The 24426-nt window shown below is 36.3% G+C and overlaps 1 protein-coding gene across 1 annotated transcript in view; it reads left to right on the forward strand.

The window, feature by feature from the left end:
• Positions 1–24426, forward strand: part of MAOB (monoamine oxidase B) — a 174249-nt gene that overhangs the window by 106076 nt on the left and 43747 nt on the right. The window contains exons 4-6 of the mRNA XM_066356969.1: positions 8222–8326; positions 9047–9138; positions 23927–24068. Coding sequence (XP_066213066.1) covers positions 8222–8326; positions 9047–9138; positions 23927–24068 — 339 coding nt within the window. The remainder of the gene's footprint in view (positions 1–8221; positions 8327–9046; positions 9139–23926; positions 24069–24426) is intronic.

A 24426-nucleotide genomic window follows, 5' to 3' on the forward strand; every position in this document is an offset into this window, starting at 1 on the left:
GTTTACTGTTTCTCTATAGTTTCCTAAAATTTTATAAGGATAAAATACACACACATATGTATATATGTGTGATGTGATATATAACATTTGCATCAAATATGACTCCTGGGATGTCCACCTTTCAGCCCTGCCTTACCTCTCCACATAGCTGAAGGTCATATACCTGAGATGATGTCCAACATTTATTGTTAACTTATTATTCCTCAACAATCTATGCCAGTAGGTTTTAGGCATGCAAAAATTATAATTACAACAGTAGCAGCTGCAGTAATAATAATGCCATTTATTGAGAACTTACAACATGCTAGCCACTCTTCAAAGTAACTTACATGGATCCACTCACATCATCTTTCCAATATCTCTAAGAAGGAGTTACTGTCATCCCATTTGATATATGAATAAACTGAAGCACAGAGATGTTAAGCAACTTAACACAGCTGGTGAGTGGCTATAATGCCAGTGCTCAAGGCCAGGAAGGTTTACACTGGATTTGGGCAGACCACAGAAGAACTGTGAAGCCTCAGTGTTGGGCCATTGCCATTTATTGGATCTCGCAAAGGCAGGTGAGCAAATGGGAGAATTGTTTCTCACGGTAGCAGGCAAGTGATCAGGAAAAACCACTCCTCGTGGTGGCAGGCAAGCGATCAAGAAAATCACCCCTGAGGTAAAGTACCTGTAGCCTTACATAGTCTATACACACATGTGGCTTTCTGCCATGCGTTCATGCACTAATCATACAAAGTGCTTGCAGATGGAAAACAAGTGAGCATACCTAACCACAGGTGTATTCCCTAGAGTCCACCCCTTTAGAGTTGCTGGCCTCACAGTCTACATAACAAGTATCTTCTGTGATGGTCCCTGTGTGAGAAGTGAGGTCCATTATATCCATATTTCACAGAAACAGTAGAGACTATAGCAACAGACTACTAAGGCACAAGCTATACCAGAAATGACAATTACAAAGGTTCCCTTTACTCCCTGAGCACTCAAGGGATAATCTACCTTCGGTGGCCAGGTGCTCGTTGCCCATGAGTTAATTGGAGGCTCATCTCTAGCCTCCTACCACACAGTGCCAACAAGGCCACCCATTGTAGGTGTGGAGGTTTGTATTGTCTAGGGCCATGTCCATTGAATCCACTGGCCTTTAAGGAGGGCTGTTGGGACAGGAGCATGTTGCCCTGCTGCTCAAAGCCCAGCTTGAATATGGTGTCCTCGGTGTGTATCTGCAACTGGATGAAACCAACTACTTGGTGCAGGAAGGCTTCCACAGGTGCCAGCTCCCACATTGGGGTCTCTCATTCAAAATCTGGAGTACTGTACCTTCTTGTTGCAGTTCCTGCTTTAAGAGTCTGTTATACCACTCAGTGATCAGTCCACGATAGATAGTCCAGCTGCCTATGCAAATTACCCAAGGTAAAAGTCCATTATAGCAAACTAGTTATATAGCTCGTTGATATCAGACCTAAGTACCTTTCCACAAGCACTCTTTTTATTGCCACAAGCCCTGTCCAAACTCCTCAGAGGTCACATGAATGGAATGTCAAGCTCAAGGGCCTGGCAGGGTCTAACACACGCAAGGCTTATGCTGCCTTGACAGTTTTCTTAGCTGCTGCAAAAGCACCTATATCTAATAAGGCCAACACCTGCTGCACATTCAATGGGGGCCAGTGGATTGCCAATTCCACATGTGGCCTCTGGTCCCTACCCATGTGTTGTCTTCCAGGACCCCATGCAATATAACACATTACATTTAGTCATCAGGTTTCCTTGGTCTTATCAGGTCTGTGAAAATTTCTCAGTCTTTCCTTGCTTTTCATGGCCTTGACAGTTTTAAAGAATACTTCTCAAGTATTTTGTGGAATGTCCCTCAATTTGTATGTGTGAAGTGTTTTTGTTCTTGTGTTTTGTTTTGTCCTGGAACAGAAAAAAATACATAGTTGACCAACTTGTAAAGTCTGAATAAAATCTGAAGTTTCATATGTAGTGATATACCAGTGTCAGTCTCCTGGTTTTGATAAATGTATGATGCTAACATTAGGGAACACTAGTTGGGAGATATAGGGACACTTTTTGTACTATCTCTGAAACTTCTGTATAAATCTAATATCATTCTAAAATACAAAAGTGTTTTTGAAGAATAATAAAAGTTTACATTGTTGGTCAGGATGTGGAGCAAGTTCAACTCTCATACATTGCTGGTGAAAATGTGAAGTGGTACAATCACTTTGGAAAACAGTTAAACTTAGAACATTAAACATACATCCATCACACAGCTCAGCCTTTCCACTACTATGCATTTACCCAGGAGAAAAGAAACATGTACACAAAAAGACCTGTAAAAGAATGTTCATAGTACCTTATGTATACATTGAAACAGAAAATAGTCATCAACAGGGGAATGGATAAACAAACAATGGTATATCCACACAATGGAATACTTCTCAGCAATAAAAGGAAACAAACTACAACATGGATAGAGCTCAAGAACATTATGTCAAGCAAAAGAAGCCAGACAGACATGGAATTATAGATACTGCATGATTCCAACTATTTTTTTTAAGTGTAGAACAGGCAAAACCAATCTATAGTGACAGAAAACTAATCAGCGGTTTTCTGCCACCAGAAATGGAGCAGGGATTGATTAGGAAAGGGCAAGAGAGAACTTTCTGGCATGATGGAAATGTTTTATGTCTTCATTGTGATAGGTGCATAAATGAGTCAAACTCTCCAAATCATTCATTTAAAGTGGTGTCATTTGTATGTAAAGTACAACTCAATAAAGTTAAGAAGTGTAATGGTTAATTTTATGTGTCAAATTGGCTAAGTCACAATACCAGTATTATTTTATCTTGGTTTCAGATGTGCAGCATAGTGGTTAGAGAATCATATACTTCACAAAGTGTTCCATGATCGTTCCAGTACCCACCTGCTACCATACATATTTATTATATTATTGACCATATTTCCCATACTGTACTTTATACCTCCATGACTATTCTGTAACTCCCAGTCTATACTTCTCAATCCCTTCATGTTTTTCATCCAATACCTCAATTCCACTCCCCTCTGGCAACTATCAATCTGTTCTCTGTATCTGTGAATCTGTTTCTTTTTTGTTTGTTCATTTATATTGTTCTTTAGATTTCACATGTAAGTGAAATCATATGTTATGTGTCTTTCTCTGACATATTTTATTGAGTGTAATATCTTCTAGGTCCATCCATGCTTTCACGAATGGTAAGATTTCATTCTTCTTTATGGCCAAGTAATATTCCATTGTATATATGTATCACAGCTCTTTTTTTATCCACTCATCTACTGATGGGCACTTGGGTTGTATAAAGCTATTTTCTAAAATGAGATTAACACTTAAATCAGACTTTATTTTTAAATTTTTTGAGTGGGAGAGAAAAAGAAACAGACAGGAAGGGAGAGAGAAAGACAGAGAAGAATGATGAACATCAATTTTTAGTTGCTTCATTTTAGTTGTTTATTGATTTCTTTTCATATGTTCCTTGACTAGGGGGCAGCTCAAACCGAGCCAGTGACTCCTTGGCCAAGCCAGCGACCTTGGGCTCAAGTCAGTGACCTTTGGGCTCAAGCCAGTGACCTTTGAGATAATGTCAATTATTCTGCACTGAAGCCAGTAACCCTGTGCTCAAGCCAATGACCTTGGGCTCAAGCTAGCGACCTTGGGCATCAATCCAGTGACCTTTGGGCTCAAGCCAGTGACCATGGAGTCATGTCTATGATCTCACACTCAAGCCAGCAGCCCTGCACTCAAGCTGGTGAGCCCATGCTCAAGCTGATGAGCCGTACTCAAGCCAGTGATCTTGGAGTTGGGAATCTGGGTCCTCTGTGTCTCAGTCTGATGCTCTATCCACTGCACCACTGCCTGGTCAGGCTCAATTCTAGTTTTATTCCATTATGGTCAGAGAAGATGCTTGATATGATTTCACCCTTCTTAAATTTATTGAGATTTGTTTTATGTCATAACATGAGGTCAATCCTAAAAATGTTCCAAATGCACTTGAAAAGGTCTATTCTGGTGCTTTGTGGTGAAATGCTCTGAACGTATCAGTTAAATCCAGCTGATCTAATGTGTCAATTAAAGCTGTCTTGTTGATTTTCCATCTGGAAGATCTATCCATTGATATGAATTGGGTGCTAAAATCCCATACTATGACTGTATTTCTGTTGATCTCTCCCTTTATGTCCACTAAAGTTTGCTTTACATATCTACATGCTCCTACATTGGGTGCCCCAAATTTTACCATTGTTATCTCTGGTTGTTGGGTTGCTCCCTTTATTATGTAGCGACCTTTGTCTCTGACTACGGCCTTTGTTTTAAAGTCTATTTTGCCAGATATAAGTATTTCTATGACAGGTTTTTATTTTCATTTCCATTTGCATGAAATATTTTTTCCATCCCTTTTCCTTTAGTCTGTGTGTATCTTTTGTTCTGAAGTGGGTCTCTTGAAGACAGTATATACATGAGTCTTGATTCCTTATCCTTTCAGCTTTTGATTAGAGCATTTGAACCATTTACATGTAAAGTGATTATTGATAGATACACATTTATTGCCATTTTTTTCTTTTAACTTTTTAACTGTGCTTCTCTCTATTTTTTTAAATCCCTTCTTTCCTTTTCTTAAGGAAAGCCCATCAACCTTTCTCATAATGCTGGTTTGGTGGTAATTAACTCATTTAGCTTTTCCTCTTCTTCTTCTCCTCCTCCTCCTTCTCCTCCTCCTTCTCCTCCTCCTCCTCCTCCTCCTCCTCCTCCTCCTCCTCCTTCTTTCTTCCTTCTTCTCTTTTGGCTGAGAAGTTCTTTAATTCTCCTTCAACTTTAAATGATAGCCCTGCTGGGTAGAGTAGTCTTGGTTGCAGTTTCTTGCTTTGTATTACTTTGAATAATTCGTTCTAATACATTCTGACCTGAAATACTTCTGTTGAGAAATCAGCTGAGTGTCTAATGGATTCTCCCTTATAATTGTTTTTCTCTTTCTGCTTTTAAAATTGTCTCTTTGTCTTTAGTCTTTGTCATTTTAATTATGATGTGTCTCGGTGTGGGCCTCTTTAGGTCCATCTTGTTTGGCACTTTCTATACTTACTGGACTTGAGTTTCTTTTTCCTTTACCAGCTTAAGGAGTTTTTTTGTCATTTCTTCAAATAGGTTCCGGATTCCTTGCTCTCTCATTTCTACTTCTGGTACCCCTATGATACAAATGCTTTTGTGCTTCGTGTTGTCCCCAAAGTCCCTTGAACTACCTTCATTCTTTATTAATTCTTTTTGTTGTTGCTCTGAGCGTTTTTTTTTTTATCTTCTAAATCTGTTTCAATCTTCTGTTTCATCCCTCTTACTGTTTATTCCTTCTAGTGTATTCTTAATGTTGGATGTTGTATTTTTCATTTCTGATTGGTTCCTTTTTATGGTTTCTTTATTTCTTTTTATGTTAGTTATCTCTTCTTTTAAGTTCTCATTTTGTTCTTTGAGGATCTAAATAACTACTACTTTGAGCTCTATATCTGATAAGTTACTATCTCCATTTCATTTAGCTCTTTTTCTGTAATTTCTCTTGTTCTGTTTGTTGGAGTCTGTTTGGTTTTTTTTCCCTCTCCATTTTGGCTGCCTTTATGTGTTTCTTTATATATATTAGATAGATTTGTTATTATTCCCAATCTTCATGGGGTGGCCTTTGTAATAGCTGTTCTTTGGGGTCCAGTGGTGCAGCCTTTTTATCACCTGAGCTGGGTGCTCCAAGAATGTCCCCTGTGTGGGTTATGTGGGTTGTCCTGTTATAATTAAGTCTCAATTTCTATCAACCCATTGTACATGTAAATGACCCTTAGGCTAGTTGATTGTGTGACTCTATCTTAACCAAAGTCTGCAAGCTGCTGGACAGATGCTGAGCACAGGAACCAGAATAGATTTAGCGGGGTTTGGTGCTTGATAAGATCTCCCTTTGTATATGCTGTTTTTGAAGCTACTTGGATCCTGTTGTAATGTTCTCTAAAGCTGGCCACTGGATGGGTTGGTTCTGGGCCTTTTGAGAGGAAATATGTTGGAGGACAATGTAAGACACTGCTTGTGACTGATCCTCCACAATCTGTCTTGGTGTACTAGCAATTCACAGTTTGTGGCAGACATTGCTGTACTTAGGTGCACATGGGAAAGAACAATATGCATAGTAAGGCGAACTTTTACCAGGACCTGGCCCAGGAGCTGGCCAGCAAGTCTTAAGGCACCATAAGATTCTCACCAAGCTGGCTGCTTGTTAGGCCCTGTCGCTGGAAGAGCCTCTGGTGGAGTTGGGTAATGGGGCTATTGGATCTCCTCTCAGGGGTAGGTGCCAGTCAGTCTTCAGGGAAGATGGTGGATGTGGCCCCCACCACAGAATCACAGATTACAGTTTGTCCCAGATTTTTCCTAGTCCTGAGCAAGGTGAAGCCACTAAGAGACAGGTGGGTCAGGCCTTTGCAGGTAAAGTGTGGGTGTGCTAACTTCCAAGAGTATGATTCTGTTGACTCTTCTATGAAGGGAAGCACCAGTCAGATTCACAGGAAAGTGGGAAAATAGCTCCCACCTAAAAGCCAGAAAACTGAGGTGATGTCACTCCTTGAGTCTGTCCAGACCTCTATTCCTTTTCTAAAGCAGCTGACTCTTCAGCATAGCCTAATGTCCACAAGGTGAAGCATATTTCTTTCTCCCAGGTTGTTGCCTATGGAAAGTAATGCTCTGCCTAAGAAAGATGGTGACTGCAGTATGGGAGAATGACTTAACACAAATCCACAAACTGCAGACTCTCCTCACACAACTCTATGTCACTCAGCTCTCCTTCTGCCAGAGCCCAGGTTATATAGCTATGAATGAGATTTTTGTGTTGCCTCTTTAAGAGAGTGCCTGAGTCTCTGCAGACTTCTCTTTCTGGCAGAGAGAAACCTTGCTGCTTTTTATAGCCAAATGCTATGTGGGTGACTCTTCCCAACTCTAGTGCTTTGGGCTGGTAAACCTGGGTTTGGGTTTAGGTCCCCTCCTTTCTCAGGGGTAATTCACTATGCAGCTGAGATATCATTTCTGAACCTTGGCCTTGTGGGAGCTTGTAGGAGCAGGTGTAGCTCTTTTTAAATTTCTGCCCTTTCTACCAGTTATAAGACTCTTCTTCATTTATTCTTAAGTTGGTTTTTGAGGATGATTTTTCTTAAATTTAGTTTTAACTCCAGCTTGGCCTTGGAAAAAATGAGTGTACCAACTACCTACTCTGAGGCCATCTTGACATTCTTGAAAATACATTTTTAAAATAAATAAAGAAATAAAACCTTAAAAAAAGATAAAAAAGCATTAGATTTCTTCTCATTTTGCAACTGCAATTTTTCTTCCTACAAAAATCAATTTGAAATGAACTTCACTGAATGAGATTTGTGAGATTTTGGTTAACCATGGACCTTGAGTCACTCCAGTTCATTTGAAAAATAACTTCTGATTCAGGTTTTCAAATGGACCCAGAGTAGTTTTTGTGTTTCACTATATTTTGTACATTAATGAGTTAAATCTCCCATAAATGATTTATAAGATATTATTTATCCTTGGAGAAATATGTTCCCTTCACCTTTGTGTCAAGGTATCCCTGCCTTGTTGGAAGAACCAGGTAGTATAAACATCCCAAAGAGAGGTATAAAGTTGTCTCTTTCTGCTTTAACCTTATTCTCTGGGAACTTCTGAGTTGTCCTTGCATATCTGATTCTTTAAGGAAGCTTTATAGACCCTGTATTGTGACTTTCCCTACATTTTATTGTATTTATGTGATTAGTTTTTCATCCCCTACTACTTTGTATAATGTTTATAGTTGTAATCTTCTGATCCTCTAGTCCCACAAATATTTTGACTCATATATTTGCAAGTATCACTGTCAAATGAGATTACTTCAACCCTAATTCTGTATTGGCATTTAAAATTTACAAGTGAGGGTTCCTATTTCAGAGCTTTTCTATTGTGTTTATTTTGGCATCAAATTTATTTAGGTAACAAAATTTTGTTTAAAATCTCTGCTCAAATGTTAAGTAGAGTTCTAAGGCCACAAAGAACTAAAACATTTGAATGTGTATCACATATTGATACTAACATGATTTAGCTTACAGACATTTATCTACTTAGCAGATTTAACTGTTTTTACATTTTAAAAACTGTTTCTTTTTTTAAAAAAATCTTTGTATCTCACAGGAAAAATCATACAAATTCAGGGGCCCATTCCCACCTGTGTGGAATCCAATTACCTACCTAGATCATAACAATCTTTGGAGGACAATGGATGACATGGGACAAGAGGTAAAGCTTTCTAAAGCTCTATGACAACATTTTTATTTTTCATAATAAATTTAGTCCTTGAAAGAAAGAAGATACAACATTTCATCAATGCCTAGCACATTGTGTAGCACATAGTAACTCTTAGTAATGATTTGTGAAATGAATAAATGAACTTATTTCTAACCTTTAAAATAATGAGATGTTCAACAGACTGCTATTTGTATACTATATACTTATGAGAGGGAGAAGATCATATATCACTACCCTTTCCTGGATGTATTTCTAAGCTAGAAACTACAGAGGCTATAACAAAACCAGACTCCTGGGTCTTTTAGTCACAACCCTGCTCAAACCAGAAACTTATAAAAAAATACACATAAAGCTTGACTTGAAATTCCAGTTTAGACATGATTTGGTATAGCTGTATAATCTTTGGTGAGAAGTTTAATTTATGAATGTTATCTCTAAATAAATAATTTAGTTATTGATATTTAGAAATAGACCAATAATAATATAGCCTCCATTTATTGTGCAAAAAAATGTTATAAATTAAATATGGACCATGTGGTATAGATTTATAACAGAAAACTACACAGACAGCATTGGCTTTGCAGTAAAGTTACTATTGGGAAATTTGGAAAACATATATTTCCTCTTTAAGTTAGAATTTTTAATACATTGAAATAGTTACTTAAAGTAGAAAATAACATTTTGCTCCCCTGAATCCTCATCTGAATGTAGATTCCCAGTGATGCCCCATGGAAGGCACCCCTTGCAGAAGAGTGGGATCGTATGACAATGAAGGAGCTGCTAGACAAGATCTGCTGGACTAAGTAAGATTCTCTATTAGACAAAGGAACTTGTGATTGTCTTTAAGGTTAATTTAGTATGCTATTCAACAGGAATGGAACAAGTAGCTACTTTGTGTCTAAAACCATGCCATTAGGTCAGGTAGAATGTTGAAAAACATTGAAAATGGGTCCTGCCCTAAAGGTGTCTACATCTCAAGTGTACTTTGGAAAAGTTTTGCATCACAAAGCTGGTATTATTTTATAAAATTCTCAAGAAAAGAAAAACAAAACAATACGTTACCTACTTAGAATAGTTTAAAGACCATTAGCTTAAATATCTAATTTATCAAGGTGTTGATGTAGGAATACTTTTGTGCTCCTCAGTGGTGGTCAAGTGTAGATACATTAGCATACATATATATTTGAAACTCCTTATGGATGCAACTCCTCATGGATTTTAAAATAAATCCTTGTATGGGTTGTCTTTTTATTTTGTTCATGGTTTCTTTTGCTATGCAAAAGCTTTTTAGTTTGATATAGTTTCATTTGTTCATTCTGTCCATTATTTCACTGGCCCATGGAGATAATTCAGCAACAATATTGCTACGAGAGATATCAGAGATTTTACTCACTAGGTTTTCTTTCAAGATGTTTATGGTTTTGCGACTTACATTTAAGTCTTTTATCCATTTTGAGTTTATTTTTGTGAATGATGTAACTTGGAGTTTAGTTTCATTTTTTTGCATTTACCTATCCAATTTTCCCAACACTATTTGTTAAAGAGACTGTCCTTACTCCATTGTATGCTCTTACCTCCTTTGTCAAATATCAATTGACCATAAAGGTGTGGATTTATAATATTTCTGGGTTCTCTGTTCTGTTCCATTGATCTGTATACCTGTTCTTATGCCAGTACCAGGCTGTTTTGAGTGCAATGGCCTTGTAGTATAACTTGATATCAGGAAGTGTGATACCTCCCACTTTATTCTTTCTTTTCAAGATTGTTGTGGCTATTCATGTTCTTTTTTGATGCCATATAAATATTTGGAATATTTGTTTTATATTTTTGAAGTATACCATTGGTATTTTAATAGGAAATGCATTGAATTTATAGATTGCTTTGGGTAATATAGACATTTCAATGATGTTTTTTCTCCCTATCCATGAACACGGTATATGCTTCCACTTGTCTGTATCTTTCTTGATTTCTTTCTCAATGTTTTATAATTTTCTGAGTACAAGTCTTTTACCTCCATGGATAAATTTACTATTATGTACTTTATTTTTTTTATTGCAATAGTGAAGAGGATTGTTTCCTTAATTTCTCTTTTAGAGAGTTTATTGATGGTATATGAAAATAACACAGATTTCTGAATATTAATTTTATATCCTGCCACCTTGCTGAATTCATTTATCAGGTCTAGTAGTTTTTTGATTGATACTTTAGGATTTTCTATGTACAGTATCATGTCATCAGCAAATAATGATAATTTTGCTTCTTTTTTAATTTGGATGCCTTTTATTTCTTCTTCTTGTCTGATTGCTATGGCTAGGATTTCCAGAATTATGTTGAATAAGAGTGGTGAAAGGGGCACCCCTGCCTTGTTCCTGTTCTTAAGGGGATTGCTTTTAATTTTTGCCCTTTGAGTATGATGTTGGATGTGGGTTTGTCATAGATGACCTTTATCATGATGAAGTAACATTTCCTGTATTCCCACTATGCTGAGAGTTTTGATCATGGGTGCTGGATTTTATCAAATGCTTTTTCTGGATCTATTGATATTATCATGTGATTTTCTCCTTCCTTTTGTTTATGTGATGAATCACATTTATTAATTTGCAAATATTGTACCAGCCTTGCCTCCCTGGAATAAATCCCACTTGATCATGATGTATAATTTTTTTCATGTATTTGCTGGTTTATGTTTGCTAATATTTTGTTGAGAATTTTAGCATCTAAGTTCATCAGGGATATTGGCCTATAGTTTTCTTTCTTTGTAGTGTCTTTACCTGGTTTTAGAATGAGGATTATACTTGCCTAATAAAGGAGCTCAGAAGTCTCCCTCCTCTTGAATTTTTTGAAATAGCTTGAGAAGATAGGTGTTTTATATATATATATATATATATATATATATATATATATATATATATATATATATATATATATATATATATATTTACAGAGACAGAGAGAGAGTCAGAGAGAAGGATAGATAGGGACAGACAGACAGGAACAGAGATTGATGAGAAGCATCAATCATCAGTTTTTTGTTGCGACACCTTAGTTGTTCATTGATTGCTTTCTCATATGTGCCTTGACTGCGGACCTTCAGCAGACCGAGTAACCCCTTGCTCGAGCCAGCAACCTTGGGTCCAAGCTGGTGAGCTTTTTCTCAAACCAGATGAGCCCGCGCTCAAGCTGGCGACCTCGGGGTCTTGAACCTGGGTCCTTCTGCATCCCAGTCCAATGCTCTATTCACTGTGCCACTGCCTGGTCAGGCAGGTGTTAGATATTTTGAAAATTTGGTAAAATTTTCCTGGGAAGCCATCTGATCCTTGGCTTTAGTTTGTGGGGAGTGTTTTGATAACTGTTTTAATCTCATTTGTTGTCATTGGTAATTTTAGGTTTTCTGATTTTTCCAAATTGAGTATTGGAAGATTATATGTTTCTAGGAATTTATCCATTTCACTTAGGTTGTCCAATTTTTTGGCATATAGATCTTCATAGCATTTTCTTACAATCCTGTGTATTTCTGTATTGTCAATTGCTACTTCTCCACTTTCATTTCTAATTTTATTTATTTGAGTCCTCTCTCTTTTTCTCTTGATGAGTCTGGTTAAAGGTTCATCAATCTTGTTTACCTTTTCAGTGAACCAGCTCTTGGTTTCATTGATCTTCTGTATTATTATTTAGCCTCTAGGTCATTTATTTCCACTCTGATCTTTATTATTTCCTTCCTTCTACATTCTCTGGGCTTTAATTGTTGTTCTTTTTCTAGTTCTTTTAGATGCAGGGTTAAGTTGTTTATTTGAGCTTTTTCTTGCTTCTTAAGTTATGCCTTAATGCTATGAACTTCCCTCTCAGGACTGCTTTTGCATATGTTTGGGTCTTATTTTCTTATCCATGCAGCGACTCTGTGTTTTTTGACTAGAGCATTTAATCCATTTACATTTAAGGTTATTATTGATATGTAATTATTTATTGCCATTTTATTCTTTAAATATACAATTCTATTTTTCTAGATTTTTTTTCTTTTCTCTTTTTACAGCAGGCCCCTTAACATTTCTTGCAGTATTAGTTTGGTTGCAATTAATTTCTTGAGTCTTTTTTTGCCTGGGAAACTTTTTATTTCTCCTTCAATTTTAAACAATAACATTGCTGGAAAAAGAAGTCTTGGTTGTAGGTTTTTGCTTTGCATCACTTTGAATGTTTCTTGCCATTCCCTTCTGGCCTCAAGTGTTTCTTTTGAGAAGTCAGATATCATCCTTATGGGGGCTTTTCTGTGGGTAATTACCTGCTTTGTAGCTTTTAGTATTCTTTCTTTGTCTGCTAACTTTGGCACTTTAAGTATGATGTGTCTCGCTGTAGGCCTTCTTGGGTTTCTTTTTAATGCGGACTTTCTGTGCTTCTTGAACTTGTGTGAGTTTTTCCTTTATCAATTTGGGGAAGTTTTCAGGTATGATTTCTCCAAACAGGTTCTCTATCTTTTGTTTGTTCTCTTCTCCTTCAGGAACCCCTCTGATGTTGATGTTGTTTCTCTTCATGTTGTCACAGAGCTCCCTTTGAGTTTCCTCGGGGTTTTTGAGCTTCTGTTTTTGCTGCTCTGCTTCTGTGCTTTTGTTTATCTTGTCCTTTAAATCTCTGATTCAATCTTCAGCTTCATCCAGCCTGTTGTTAATTCCTTCTATTGCAGTCTTCATTTCTGAAATTGTCTTTGTCATTTCTGACTGGTTCTTTTTTTATTATTTTAATTTTCTTTTTGAAGCTTGCTATCTCTTTATTTAGGTGCTCATTATATCCATCCATTGTTGCTCTAAGATCCTAAAAACCATTTGTTTTAAACTTCACATCTGGTAGTTTGGTTATTTCCATCTTATTCAGTTCTTTCTCACAGACAGAAACCTGGCTCTTTTCACAGATAAATGCTGTCTGTGCGCCTCTTCTAGGCTCTGGGACTTTAGGCTGCAGCTCCGTGTCTGGGGCTGAGCACTCACATCTCTCAGGACGGATCTCCCCGCTATGAGAGTCCCTCTGGGTCCTCAGCAGCTGCTCGCTCCTGGGAGTGAGGTAGCCCTTTCCAAGTCTCCACCCTTCCTACCTGTCTTCATGTGGCTTCTTCAGTGATCCTTGGTTATAGATTCATCTTCGTTTGGTCCAAAGTGGTTTTTCAAGATGATTGTTTTTAAATTAAGTTGCAATCCAATTTGGTTCTGGGAGGTGGCAGTTGGAACATCGCCATCTTTGTTCTCCTCTTAAATCATTATTTTTAAAAGAGAAAATATAAATGTCTAATAATAGAAGGTTGATTAAATTGATTATGGGACATATAAAAAATGGAATACTCTGACCTGTGGTGGCGCAGTGGATAAAGCATCGACCTGGAAATGCTGACGTCACCAGTTCGAAACCCTGGGCTTGCCTGGTCAAGGCACATATGGGAGTTGATGCTTCCAGCTCCTCCCCCCTACTCTCTCTCTGTCTCTCTCTCCTCTCCCTCCCTCTCTGTCTCTCTCCTCTCTAAAAAAAATAATAATAAAAAAATAAAAAATAAAGAACGGAATACTCTACAACCTTTTAAAATTATGTTTAGAATAATATTTAATGGATTGAAAAAATAATATTAAACACAAAAAAGCAGGCTGTCATTGAGTATGTATAATATATGTCCTCATTTCTAAAAAGGAAACTGAAATGCAACAGGCATCTATCAAAATGTTTTTTAATACCTCATATTAAAGTACAAATATTTATATTTATCTGTATCTTTAAAATTGCTTCATAAAACATCATATTTTATGGTTACCTAATATTCCACGGAAAGTGAATACCATAACATATTTATTATCGTCTGTTAAGCATTGTGGTTATTTGGTTTTTTCATTTTTATTATTAATATATAATTATCTGTGATAAACATCTTTGTGCTTAATTGATACCTTCAACTTTTTTTTTATTAAATTTAATGCAGTGATATTGATAAATCAGGGTACATATGTTGAGAGAAAACATCTCTAGATTATTTTGACATTTGATTGTGCTGTATACCCCTCACCCAAAGTCAAATTGTCTTCTGTCACCTTCTATCTGGTTTTCTTTGAGCCCCTCCCCTCCCCCACCCCCTCTCTCCTTCCTCGCCCCATCCCCCCTCCCTTCCCCCCCACCCCCGTTGCCATCACATTCTTGTTCATGTCTCTAAGTCTCATTTTTATGTCCCATCTATGTATGGATTCATATAGTTCTTAGTTTTTCTGATTTACTTATTTCACTCCATATAATATTATCAAGGTCTATCCATGTTATTGTAAATGATCTGATGTCATCATTTCATATGGCTGAGTACTATTCCATAGTATATATGTACCAGTGCTTTTTAATCCACTCGTCTTCTGATGGACACTTGGGTTGTTTCCAGATCTTCACTATTGTGAACAATGCTGACACAAACATGGGGGTACATTTCTCCTTTTGGAACCGTTCCATGGTGTTCTTGGGTTATATTTCTAAAAGTGGGATAGCTGGGTCAAAAGACAGTTTGATTTTCAATTTTTTGAGGAATCTCCATACTATTTTCCACAGTGGCTGCACCAGTCTGCATTCCTTCCAGCAGTGCAGGAGGGTTCCCTTTTCTCCACATCCTTGCCAGCACTTACTCTGTGTTGTTTTGTTGAGGAGCGCCATTCTGGCTGGTGTTAGGTGATATCTCATTGTGATTTTAATTTGCATTTCTCTAATAATTAGTGATGTTGAGCATTTTTTCATATGCCTATTGGCCATCTGTATGTCCTCTTTGGAGAACTGTCTATTCATTTCTTTTGCCCATTTTTTGATTGGATTGTTTGTCTTCCTAATGTTGAGATTTACAAGTTCTTTATAAATTTTGGTTATTAACCCCTTATCAGACGTATTATCAAATATGTTCTCCCATTGTGTAGTTTGTCTTTTTATTCTGTTCTTATTGTCTTTAGCTGTGCAAAAGCTTTTTAGTTTGATATAGTCCCATTTGTTTATCCTGTCTTTTATTTCACTTCCCCGTAGAGATAAATCAGTAAATATATTGCTGTAAGAGATGTCGGAGAGCTTACTGCCTACGTTTTCTTCTGAGATACTTATTGTTTCACGGCTTACATTTAAGTCTTTTATCCATTTTGAGTTTATTTTTGTGAGTGGTGTAAGCTGGTGATCCAGTTTCATTTCTTTGCAGGTAGCTGTCCAATTTTCTCAACACCATTTGTTAAAGAGGCTGTCTTTACTCCGTTGTGTTTCCTTACCTCCTTTGTCAAATATCAGTTGTCCATAGAGTTGTGGATTTATTTCTGGGTTCTCTGTTCTGTTCCATTGATCTATATGCCTGTTCTTATGCCAGTACCAGGCTGTTTTGAGTACAGTGGTTTTGTAGTATAACTTGATATCAGGAAGTGTGATACCTCCCCCTTTATTCTTCTTTTTTAAGATTCCTGAGGCTATTCATGTTCTTTTTTTGGTTCCACATAAATTTTTTTAATATGTGATCTATATCTTTGAAGTATCTCATTGGTATTGCATTGAATTTATAGATTGCTTTGGGTAATATAGACATTTTAATGATGTTTATTCTTCCTAACCATGAGCTCAGTATATGCTTCCACTTGTTTGTATCATCCTTGATTTCCTTTATCAATGCTTTATAATTTTCCGAGTACAAGTCTTTAGTCTCCTTGGTTAAGTTTACTCCTAGATTCTTTATTTTTTTTGGTTGTAATAGTGAAGGGGATTGTTTCCTTAATTTCTCTTTCTGACTGTTCATTGTTGGCATATAAAAATGTCTCTGATTTCTGAGTATTGATTTTATATCCTGCCACTTTGCTGAATGCATTTATCAGGCCCAGTATTTTTTTGACTGAGACTTTAGGGTTTTTTATATACAATATCATATCATCTGCAAATAATGATAGTTTTACTTCTTCTTTTCCAACTTGAATGCCTTTTATTTCTTCTTCTTGTCTGATTGCTGTGGCTAGGACTTCCAGAACTATGTTGAATAAGAGTGGTGAAAGGGGGCACCCCTGCCTTGTTCCTGATCTTAAGGGTATTGCTTTTCATTTTTGCCCATTGAGTATGATGTTGGCTGTCGGTTTGTCATAGATGGCTTTTATCATGTTGAGGTATGTTCCCTGTATTCCCACTTTCCTGAGGGTTTTGATCATGAATGGGTGCTGGATTTTATCAAATGCTTTTTCTGCATCTATTGAAATTATCATGTGGTTTTTCACCTTTTTGTTTACGTGATGAATCACATTGATTGATTTATGAATATTGTACCAGCCTTGCCTCCTCAGAATAAATCCCACTTGATCATGGTGTATGATTTTTTCCATATATTGTTGGATCCGGTATGCTAATATTTTCTTGAGGATTTTAGCATCTATATTCATCAGAGATATTGGCCTATAATTTTCTTTTTTTGTGTTGTCTTTGCCTGGTTATGGAATCAGAATTATGCTCGTCTCATAAAAGGAGCTTGGAAGTCTTCCTTCCTCTTGAATTTTTTGAAATAGCATGAGAAGGATAGGAGTTAGTTCTTCTTTGAATATTTGGTAGAATTCAGTTGTGAAGCCATCAGGCCCCGGACTTTTCTTTGTTGGGAGTTTTTTGATAACTGTGTCAGTCTCATTTGGTGTAATCGGTCTGTTTAGGTTTTCTGATTCTTCCAGATTGATGTTTGCAAGATTGTATGTTTCAAGGAATTTGTCCATTTCATCTAGGTTGTCTAGTGTTTTGGCATACAATTCTTCATAGTATTTTCTTACAATATTTTTATTTCTGTTGTGTCAGTTGTTATTTCTCCTCTCTCATTTCTAATTTTATTTATTTGAGTCCTCTCTCTCTTTTTCTTGGTGAGTCTAATTAAAGGTTCATCAATCTTGTTTACCTTTTCAAAGAACCAGCTCCTAGTTTCATTGATCCTCTGTATTGTTTCTTTAGCCTCTATGTCATTTATTTCTGCTCTGATCTTTATTATTTCCTTCCTTCTACTACATTTGGGCTTTACTTGCTGTTCTTTTTCTAGTTCTTTTAGATGCAGGGTTCAGTTGTTTATTTGAGCTTTTTCTAGCTTCTTAAAGTGTGCCTGTAGTGGTATGAACTACCCTCTCAGTACCGCTTTTTTTGTGTCCTATAGATTTTGAGTTGTTGTATGCTCATTGTCATTCGTTTCTAGGATTTTTTTTAATTTCTTCTTTGATTTCATTCTTAATCCATTCGTTATTTAACAACCTGCTATTTAGTTTCCATGTGTTTGAGAAATTTTGAGCTTTTCTGTTGTGATTCATTTCTAGTTTCATGCCGTTGTGATTGGAGAAAGTGCTTGATATGATTTCACTCTTCTTAAATTTGTTGAGACCACTTTTGTGCCCTAACATGTGGTCTATTCTAGAGAATGTACCATGAACACTTGAAAAGAATGTATTATATATTCTGCTGCTTTAAGGTGAAAGGTTCTTAAGATATTTATTAAATCGAGTTGATCTAGTGTTACCAATCTGCTGTTTCTTTGTTAATTTTCTTTCTTGAGGATCTATCTAGTGATGTTAGTGGGGTATTTAAATCACCTACTATTATAGTATTGCTGTTCATCTCGCCCTTTAAATCCATCAAAGTCTGCTTTTTATATTTAGGTGCTCCGATATCAGGTGCATAGATATTTTTAATAGTTATATCTTCCTGTTGGATTACTCTCTTTATCATTATGTAGTGGCCTTCTTTATCTTTTACTATATCCTTTGTTTTAAAGTCCATTTTGTCTGATACAAGTATTGCTACCCTAGATTTTTTTTCATTTCCATTTGCATAAAATGTTTTTTTCCATCCTTTTACCTTCAGTCTATGTGCATCTTTTGTTCTAAGGTGTGTCTCTTGTAGACAGCATATATACAGGTCCTGTTTTCTTATCCATGCAGCTACCCTATGTCTTTTGATTGAATCATTTAATCCATTTACATTTATGGTTATTATTGATATGTAGTTGTTTATTGCCATTTTATTTTTTAAAGCCATATTTCTTTTTTGCTGTATTCTTTTCCTACTTTGATCTGTTTACAACAGGCCCCTTAACATTTCCTGCAGCATTGGTTTGGTTGTAATGAATTCCTTGAGTTGTTTTTGTCTGGGAAGCTTTTTATTTCTCCTTCGATTTTAAATGATAGCCTTGCTGGATAAAGTAGTCTTGGTTGTAGGTTCTTGTTCTGCATTACTTTGAATATTTCTTGCCATTCCCTTCTGGCCTCAAGTGTTTCTGTTGAGAAATCGGATGTCATCCTTATGGGGGCTCCTTTGTAGGTGATAGCTTTTTTTTCTCTTGCAGCTTTTAATATTTTCTCTCTATCACTTATCTTTGGTATTTTAATTATGACGTGTCTTGGTGTAGGTTTCTTTGGGTTTCTCTTTAATGGAGTTCTCTGTGCTTCTTGAACTTGTGAGAGTTTCTCCTGCATTAATTTAAGGAAGTTTTCAGCTATGATATGATTGAACAAAGTCTCTATCCCTTGTTGTTTTTCTTCTTCTTCAGGAACCCTATTATGCAGATGTTATTTCTCTTCATGTTGTCACAGAGCTCTCTAAGAGTTTCCTCAGACTTTTTGAGTCTCTTTTCTTTTTTCTCCTCTGGTTTCTTGCCTTCATTCAAGTTGTCATCCAACTCGCTGATTTGATCCTCAGCTCTATCCATCCTGTTTTCAATTACTTCCATTGTGGCCTTTATTTCTGATATTGTATTTGTCATCTCTGACTGATTGTTTTTTAATATTTCAATATCTTTTTTATACTTGCTATTTCTTTATTTAAGTGTTCGTAATGACTATCTATTTTTGTTCTAAGATCCCTAAGCATCCTTACAATCATTAATTTGAACTCCGCATCTGGAAGTTTGATTATTTCCATATCACTCAGTTCATCTCCTGAAGGTTTCTCTTGTGGTTTCATTTGATTTGGATTGCACTTCTTTGTCTTCTCATTATCTGTTTGGATGTCTTGTTTGTAGAGTTGGTTGAGTCTAGGCTTGTGTTGTCTGCCTCCAGTTTTCAATTGTGTTATTTCTGGGTCTTCTTGGGTTGGTATCAGCTATTATTTGTAATCCACTTTCGGATTTGGGCAGCTTTGAAGTCTTGATTTGTTTGTTTTCTTAACAGGTGATAGTCTTGTTTACTGATCTCAGCAGCCCCTTGAAATTGTATCCAGGAATGAGATAGGTGTAACATGAGACTCTGAAGGCTTCTTCCACCAACTATTCTCTCTGGGGGAAGGGCGTTTTCTCAACTTCAGTAGGGGGAGGTGTATCTCAGATCTCCATGGAGAACTGAATTACTGCCCCTCCTTTCCACTTCTTGTTGTCAGCTGTGTCTTGTTGTGCTCATTGGAGCTGGAGAGATGTCTGGAGATCTCTGATCCGGAAGCAATTCAGTACTGTTTTGTGGAAGGATCAGTCCCTCCCCCAGCTATGGCCACCTCCAGCACGGATTAGTCAGCATTTTTAGGTCATCTACTGCACTCCTTTGTCCCTCACATTCTGTCCCTCTCTCTCTCCTTTCCACTTGGGAGATAAGCTGGTCCTCTCAACACATCTTGCTCCCTGGTCACCAGGCAAGTGGCTGTGAGCAGTATTTTCTGCTCTTTTCCCTGGAGTGAGATCCCCTCTGGGCTCTCAGCCTCACCCCCCCCCTCCGTTCCTGTAAGCAGGGGAGATTCAGGCACTCTCTACCAAGTTTGTTGTGGCTTCTCCTTTGCTTTGGTTTTTGAGAGCTGTTCTTGTAGTCCAGAGTTGGTTTTTCATGCTGATTTTTCCTAAATTGATTTGTCTTCCAGTTTGGTGGTGAGAGCTGGGTGTCTGGGTGTCGCCTACACTGCTGCTATCTTCAGGTCCCCCTGATACCTTCAGCTTTTAAAAGCAACCAATTGTGGAATAGTAAAATTCTTTTATTGTCATGAAGTCAATGCTTATTATTAGCTTTATTTTTTTAAACACTTATCTAATACTATTTACCACTTTTCTTGAGATTGTGATTTGTAACATAATCTATTTTGAATGAAATAAAATCACAGAATTTACTTTAAAATTTTATATATTAGATTTTGAAAATATTTTGAGTATTTAATTACCTGCATTTATTTTATAACTTATGTTATTAAAAAGCTTTTTACAAATTTAGTTAGGTCCTTTCTACCCAGACAACTTAATTTTTATTTATTCATTTTTTGTAGCAAGCACTTTAGTGTTTTTTGCAGCACCTTAGTTGTTCATTGATTGATTCTCATACATCTCTTGATTTGGGAGCTCCAGTTGAGCCAGTTACCCCTTGCTCAAGCCTGCAACCTCAGGCTCAGTCCTGCAACCATGGACTTCAAGACAGTGACCTTTGGGCTCAAGGCAGTGACCATGGGGCCATATCTATGATCCTATGCTCAAGGTGGCAATTCCATGCTCAGGCCAGTGACCTCAGGGTTTTGAATCTGGGTCCTCATGGTCTCACACTGATGCTCTACCCATTGTGCCACTGCCTGGTCAGGCCAGAGAACTTTAAAGCTCCCTGAAAATAAGACTACTTATATTCTTTTGAGATCATAGAAATCTAACTTTCTGTCATAATCCTTGGCCTAGACCTTCTCTTAAAGAAAATCTAGGTTGTTGGTGGTTGACAAAATAAAGTATCCTTAGATAATAATAAGAATATATGAACACAAGGTAATTTTCTAATTTTTCTTAAGCAAGATGTAAAAGACATATATTACTTGGTTTTAAAGGAAGTAATCTCTGGAATATCTAACCTATCATAATTCAAACTAAAGTGCAATCATACATTCAATGGCTAATGTTAATAATTAAGTTATTATTTATAAAGTGATTTTCAGAAACAAATTAAATTTGTGATGTGGTCAGTTATGTAAATTACTTTTTGAAATTTATAAATAGAAAAAATGCATCAAAGTGAGACTAGTGATTAACTTTTGGGGAGCAGAAAGTATAGAAGATAATCATTCTCTTTTATTTTATGAACTTTTCAAATTTTACAGAATGTGTCTATATTTTTCATGTAGAAAATATAGTAACATTTATCTGTTAACATGTCAACAGGGCAAATATTACAAAAATATTATTGTATTAACTTCCTTGACCCTATCTTCAGATATTGTTCTTCTCATTTCTTTTCTCACTAAACTTACAGAGTAAATCAAACAAAACCAGGAATGGCCTAGCCCTCCAGAGAGAATTACTTTTAGATCTTCCTCTATTACTAACCAGGGTTATTTTTTTCTCACCATATTAGCAACAATAACAACTGTAATTGTAGCCATATTTTTATGTTTAATATTCCCTTCTAGCTAGGCTAGTATTGTTTTAGTTATATATTATTCCCTTTACCTTATGCTGCTTTAATTCACCTGTAAAACAAGGAATAAAAGAAACAGAACATCCGGAAACAGCAAAGGATGTTTTTACTTTGAAGTAATATTTTAAAGCAATATTTGGACATTTGCTTTAGGTAAATGCCACAAATTGCCTCTGCAAAGAAACTACGAGTCAACCATTTTTATCCTTTCAATTATCATAAAGAATCTTAAAAAACTAACTCTAACTCACTTCAACATATATATTACACCATTTGCTGACTACATGATGGGGAGACAGTCACAAAAGTTCTGTCTGGTTGTTATGACTTCAAACATTGTCAGTAACTTGTATGTGTTTTATGTATGATTTTTAAAACTTCCAGAGTAGAGGTACACTAGAGTAGAGAGGTGCCCCTTAGTGAGTTGACTTGTCAGGTGATTAATTATAAAGCACTTTGAGGTATTAATATCATGAGATTTGAATCAGGTATAATGTGGTTTGAAGTTAAACCATTTAGTGATTTGTGTAGTATATATTAATAACCTCTCTGAAACTGTTTCTGAGCTTGTGAAATAAGGAAAAATAGTAAAAATTATGAAAAATAACTTTTATAGTTATGACAATTCAGTAAAATAATGGGTTTAAAAAATATGGAATGTGAAAGAGTTCAAAAATAGAAGAAAGCATTATTTATTTTATTCACAGTCAGCAGCACTACCAGGTGGCAATTTCTGAGTCAGACATAACCAGATTAACAACAACACATAAAATTTATGTCAAAGTCAAAAGGAGAATTGATTATTATTAAAGATATCCTAGAGTAAACATTACTGGTGAATTTTCATATGTGTTAGATATAACTGAGTCATGGGATTGTATTAAACCATTTACTTTCTGGAGTATATACTGATGCGATATAACCTAACACTATTTACCTGATAACTTCAAACAAAAGTTCACTTATCTATACTCTATTAATTGCTTTTTCTCCTTTTCCATCCTTTGAGCTTGTCTTCCATTAGGCAGTAAAATGACAGAGTAGATAGCTGTGACTAATTCTACGTTTGATACAGTACCTAGTATATCCTGTGTGCATTATATATAATTTTAAAATAATGTTTAGTTGATATTTCTCATCAACCATTCATTCAGTCATCCAGCAGGTAATTATTGAGTGCTTATTATGTTCCAGGCACTTTTATTAAATGAGACACTATGGAGAGCAGAAAAGTTAAGATCCATATATCATTGGTTATATTCTAGAAAGGGAGACAGCAATAAAAATAATAAAACTATAATTAAAATAATTTAAGACAGTGAAAAGAGTTCTAAAGATAACTATAGCATAGTAAAATGATAGAGGATGTCAGGATGCTGAGAATGTAGAAGTCAGTGCTCATTTTAATAGAAATATAAGAGTTCATCTTTCTCAGGATACATTAAAATAACTATAGCAGGTACAGGAGGAAATGGAGAAGGCAGGCATGGGCTCCATCAATTCAGATTTTGGCAGCCGTGGTCAAAGATCTGAATCTTATTCTGATTTTGTTAGGATGCCACTTGAAGTTTGTTTGTTTATTTGTTTGTTTTTGGCTCACTTCTCCATTTATTAGAATAACCACATTTGGAGGGGCACAACCACTGGGAGTTTTTAAGCAAGGAAATGACATGACTTGATTTACACTTTAGAAAGAGCACCATGGATGTAAGGGAGATGAAAAGCTTTTGGCTTCTAGTGTAATGAATAAGATACCAGGTGAGGACAAATGGAGGTAGAGAGACTGGTTGGGAAGAAATAATTGCAGTACCTCTGGCAAGAAATGATGCTAAATTGGTGATGATGAAGGTAGAATGATATGGTGAAAGACAATAGGACTTTCTGATGGATTGGATGAGGAGAGGATGATGGAAAGACAGAAATTAAAGTTGATTTTTAGAGTGGTGAATCTTTTTATTGAGATGGGGTTCATTGGAAGAGTAGCAAGTGTGTGGTGAGAAATCAAGGTAGCACAAAATATGGAGTACAAGCTGATTCTGAGTAAGATATTTTGATTAAGAGGAAAATAAATCTCATAGTCCCCAAATCACTGATGTCTTGTTTCATAATACAGGATTCTAGTGGTAATTTTCTATGACTTGATACGTTGTGCCAAACTTAGGAAAATAAATTTATTGCTTGAATAATTTCCAGAGAATTAAGATGATTCTCTTTTGCATTTATCATTTTTCTCTTGTTTCCTCCTGAGTAGATCTGCAAAGAAGTTTGCTACTCTGTTTGTGAACCTGTGTGTCACTGCGGAAATCCATGAGGTCTCTGCTCTGTGGTTCCTGTGGTATGTGAAGCAGTGTGGCGGCACAACCAGGATCGTTTCAACAACCAATGGAGGACAGGTACCTATCCATACCCTTGCCATTCCAACAGAAGACCACCCCTGCCTAACTGAAAGATTGACATCGTCATTCAGTCATGAATAGATGAATCAGGCAGGAGGCAGGCTTGTGGCTTTTAGAACTTTATCATGGTAACTCAAGGTGGCTTTTGAGAGACAATCTTTTTTGTTTGATTGTTTGTTTGTTTTTTAATAATCATTGTGAGAAACCAGCAGCCAAAGTAATTTTAAGATTAAGCTTGTCTCTTTTATATACTTTTGCAATTTTTTATTTGGATATACATTTGGTTATTATTTGATAAGCTTATAGGAAAACCTCTGATGGACATAGCTTGAACATTTCTTGGAAAACTCGATAA

Source organism: Saccopteryx leptura, chromosome X, assembly GCF_036850995.1.
Source record: "Saccopteryx leptura isolate mSacLep1 chromosome X, mSacLep1_pri_phased_curated, whole genome shotgun sequence".
In the NCBI taxonomy this organism is placed as follows: Eukaryota; Metazoa; Chordata; class Mammalia; order Chiroptera; family Emballonuridae; genus Saccopteryx; species Saccopteryx leptura.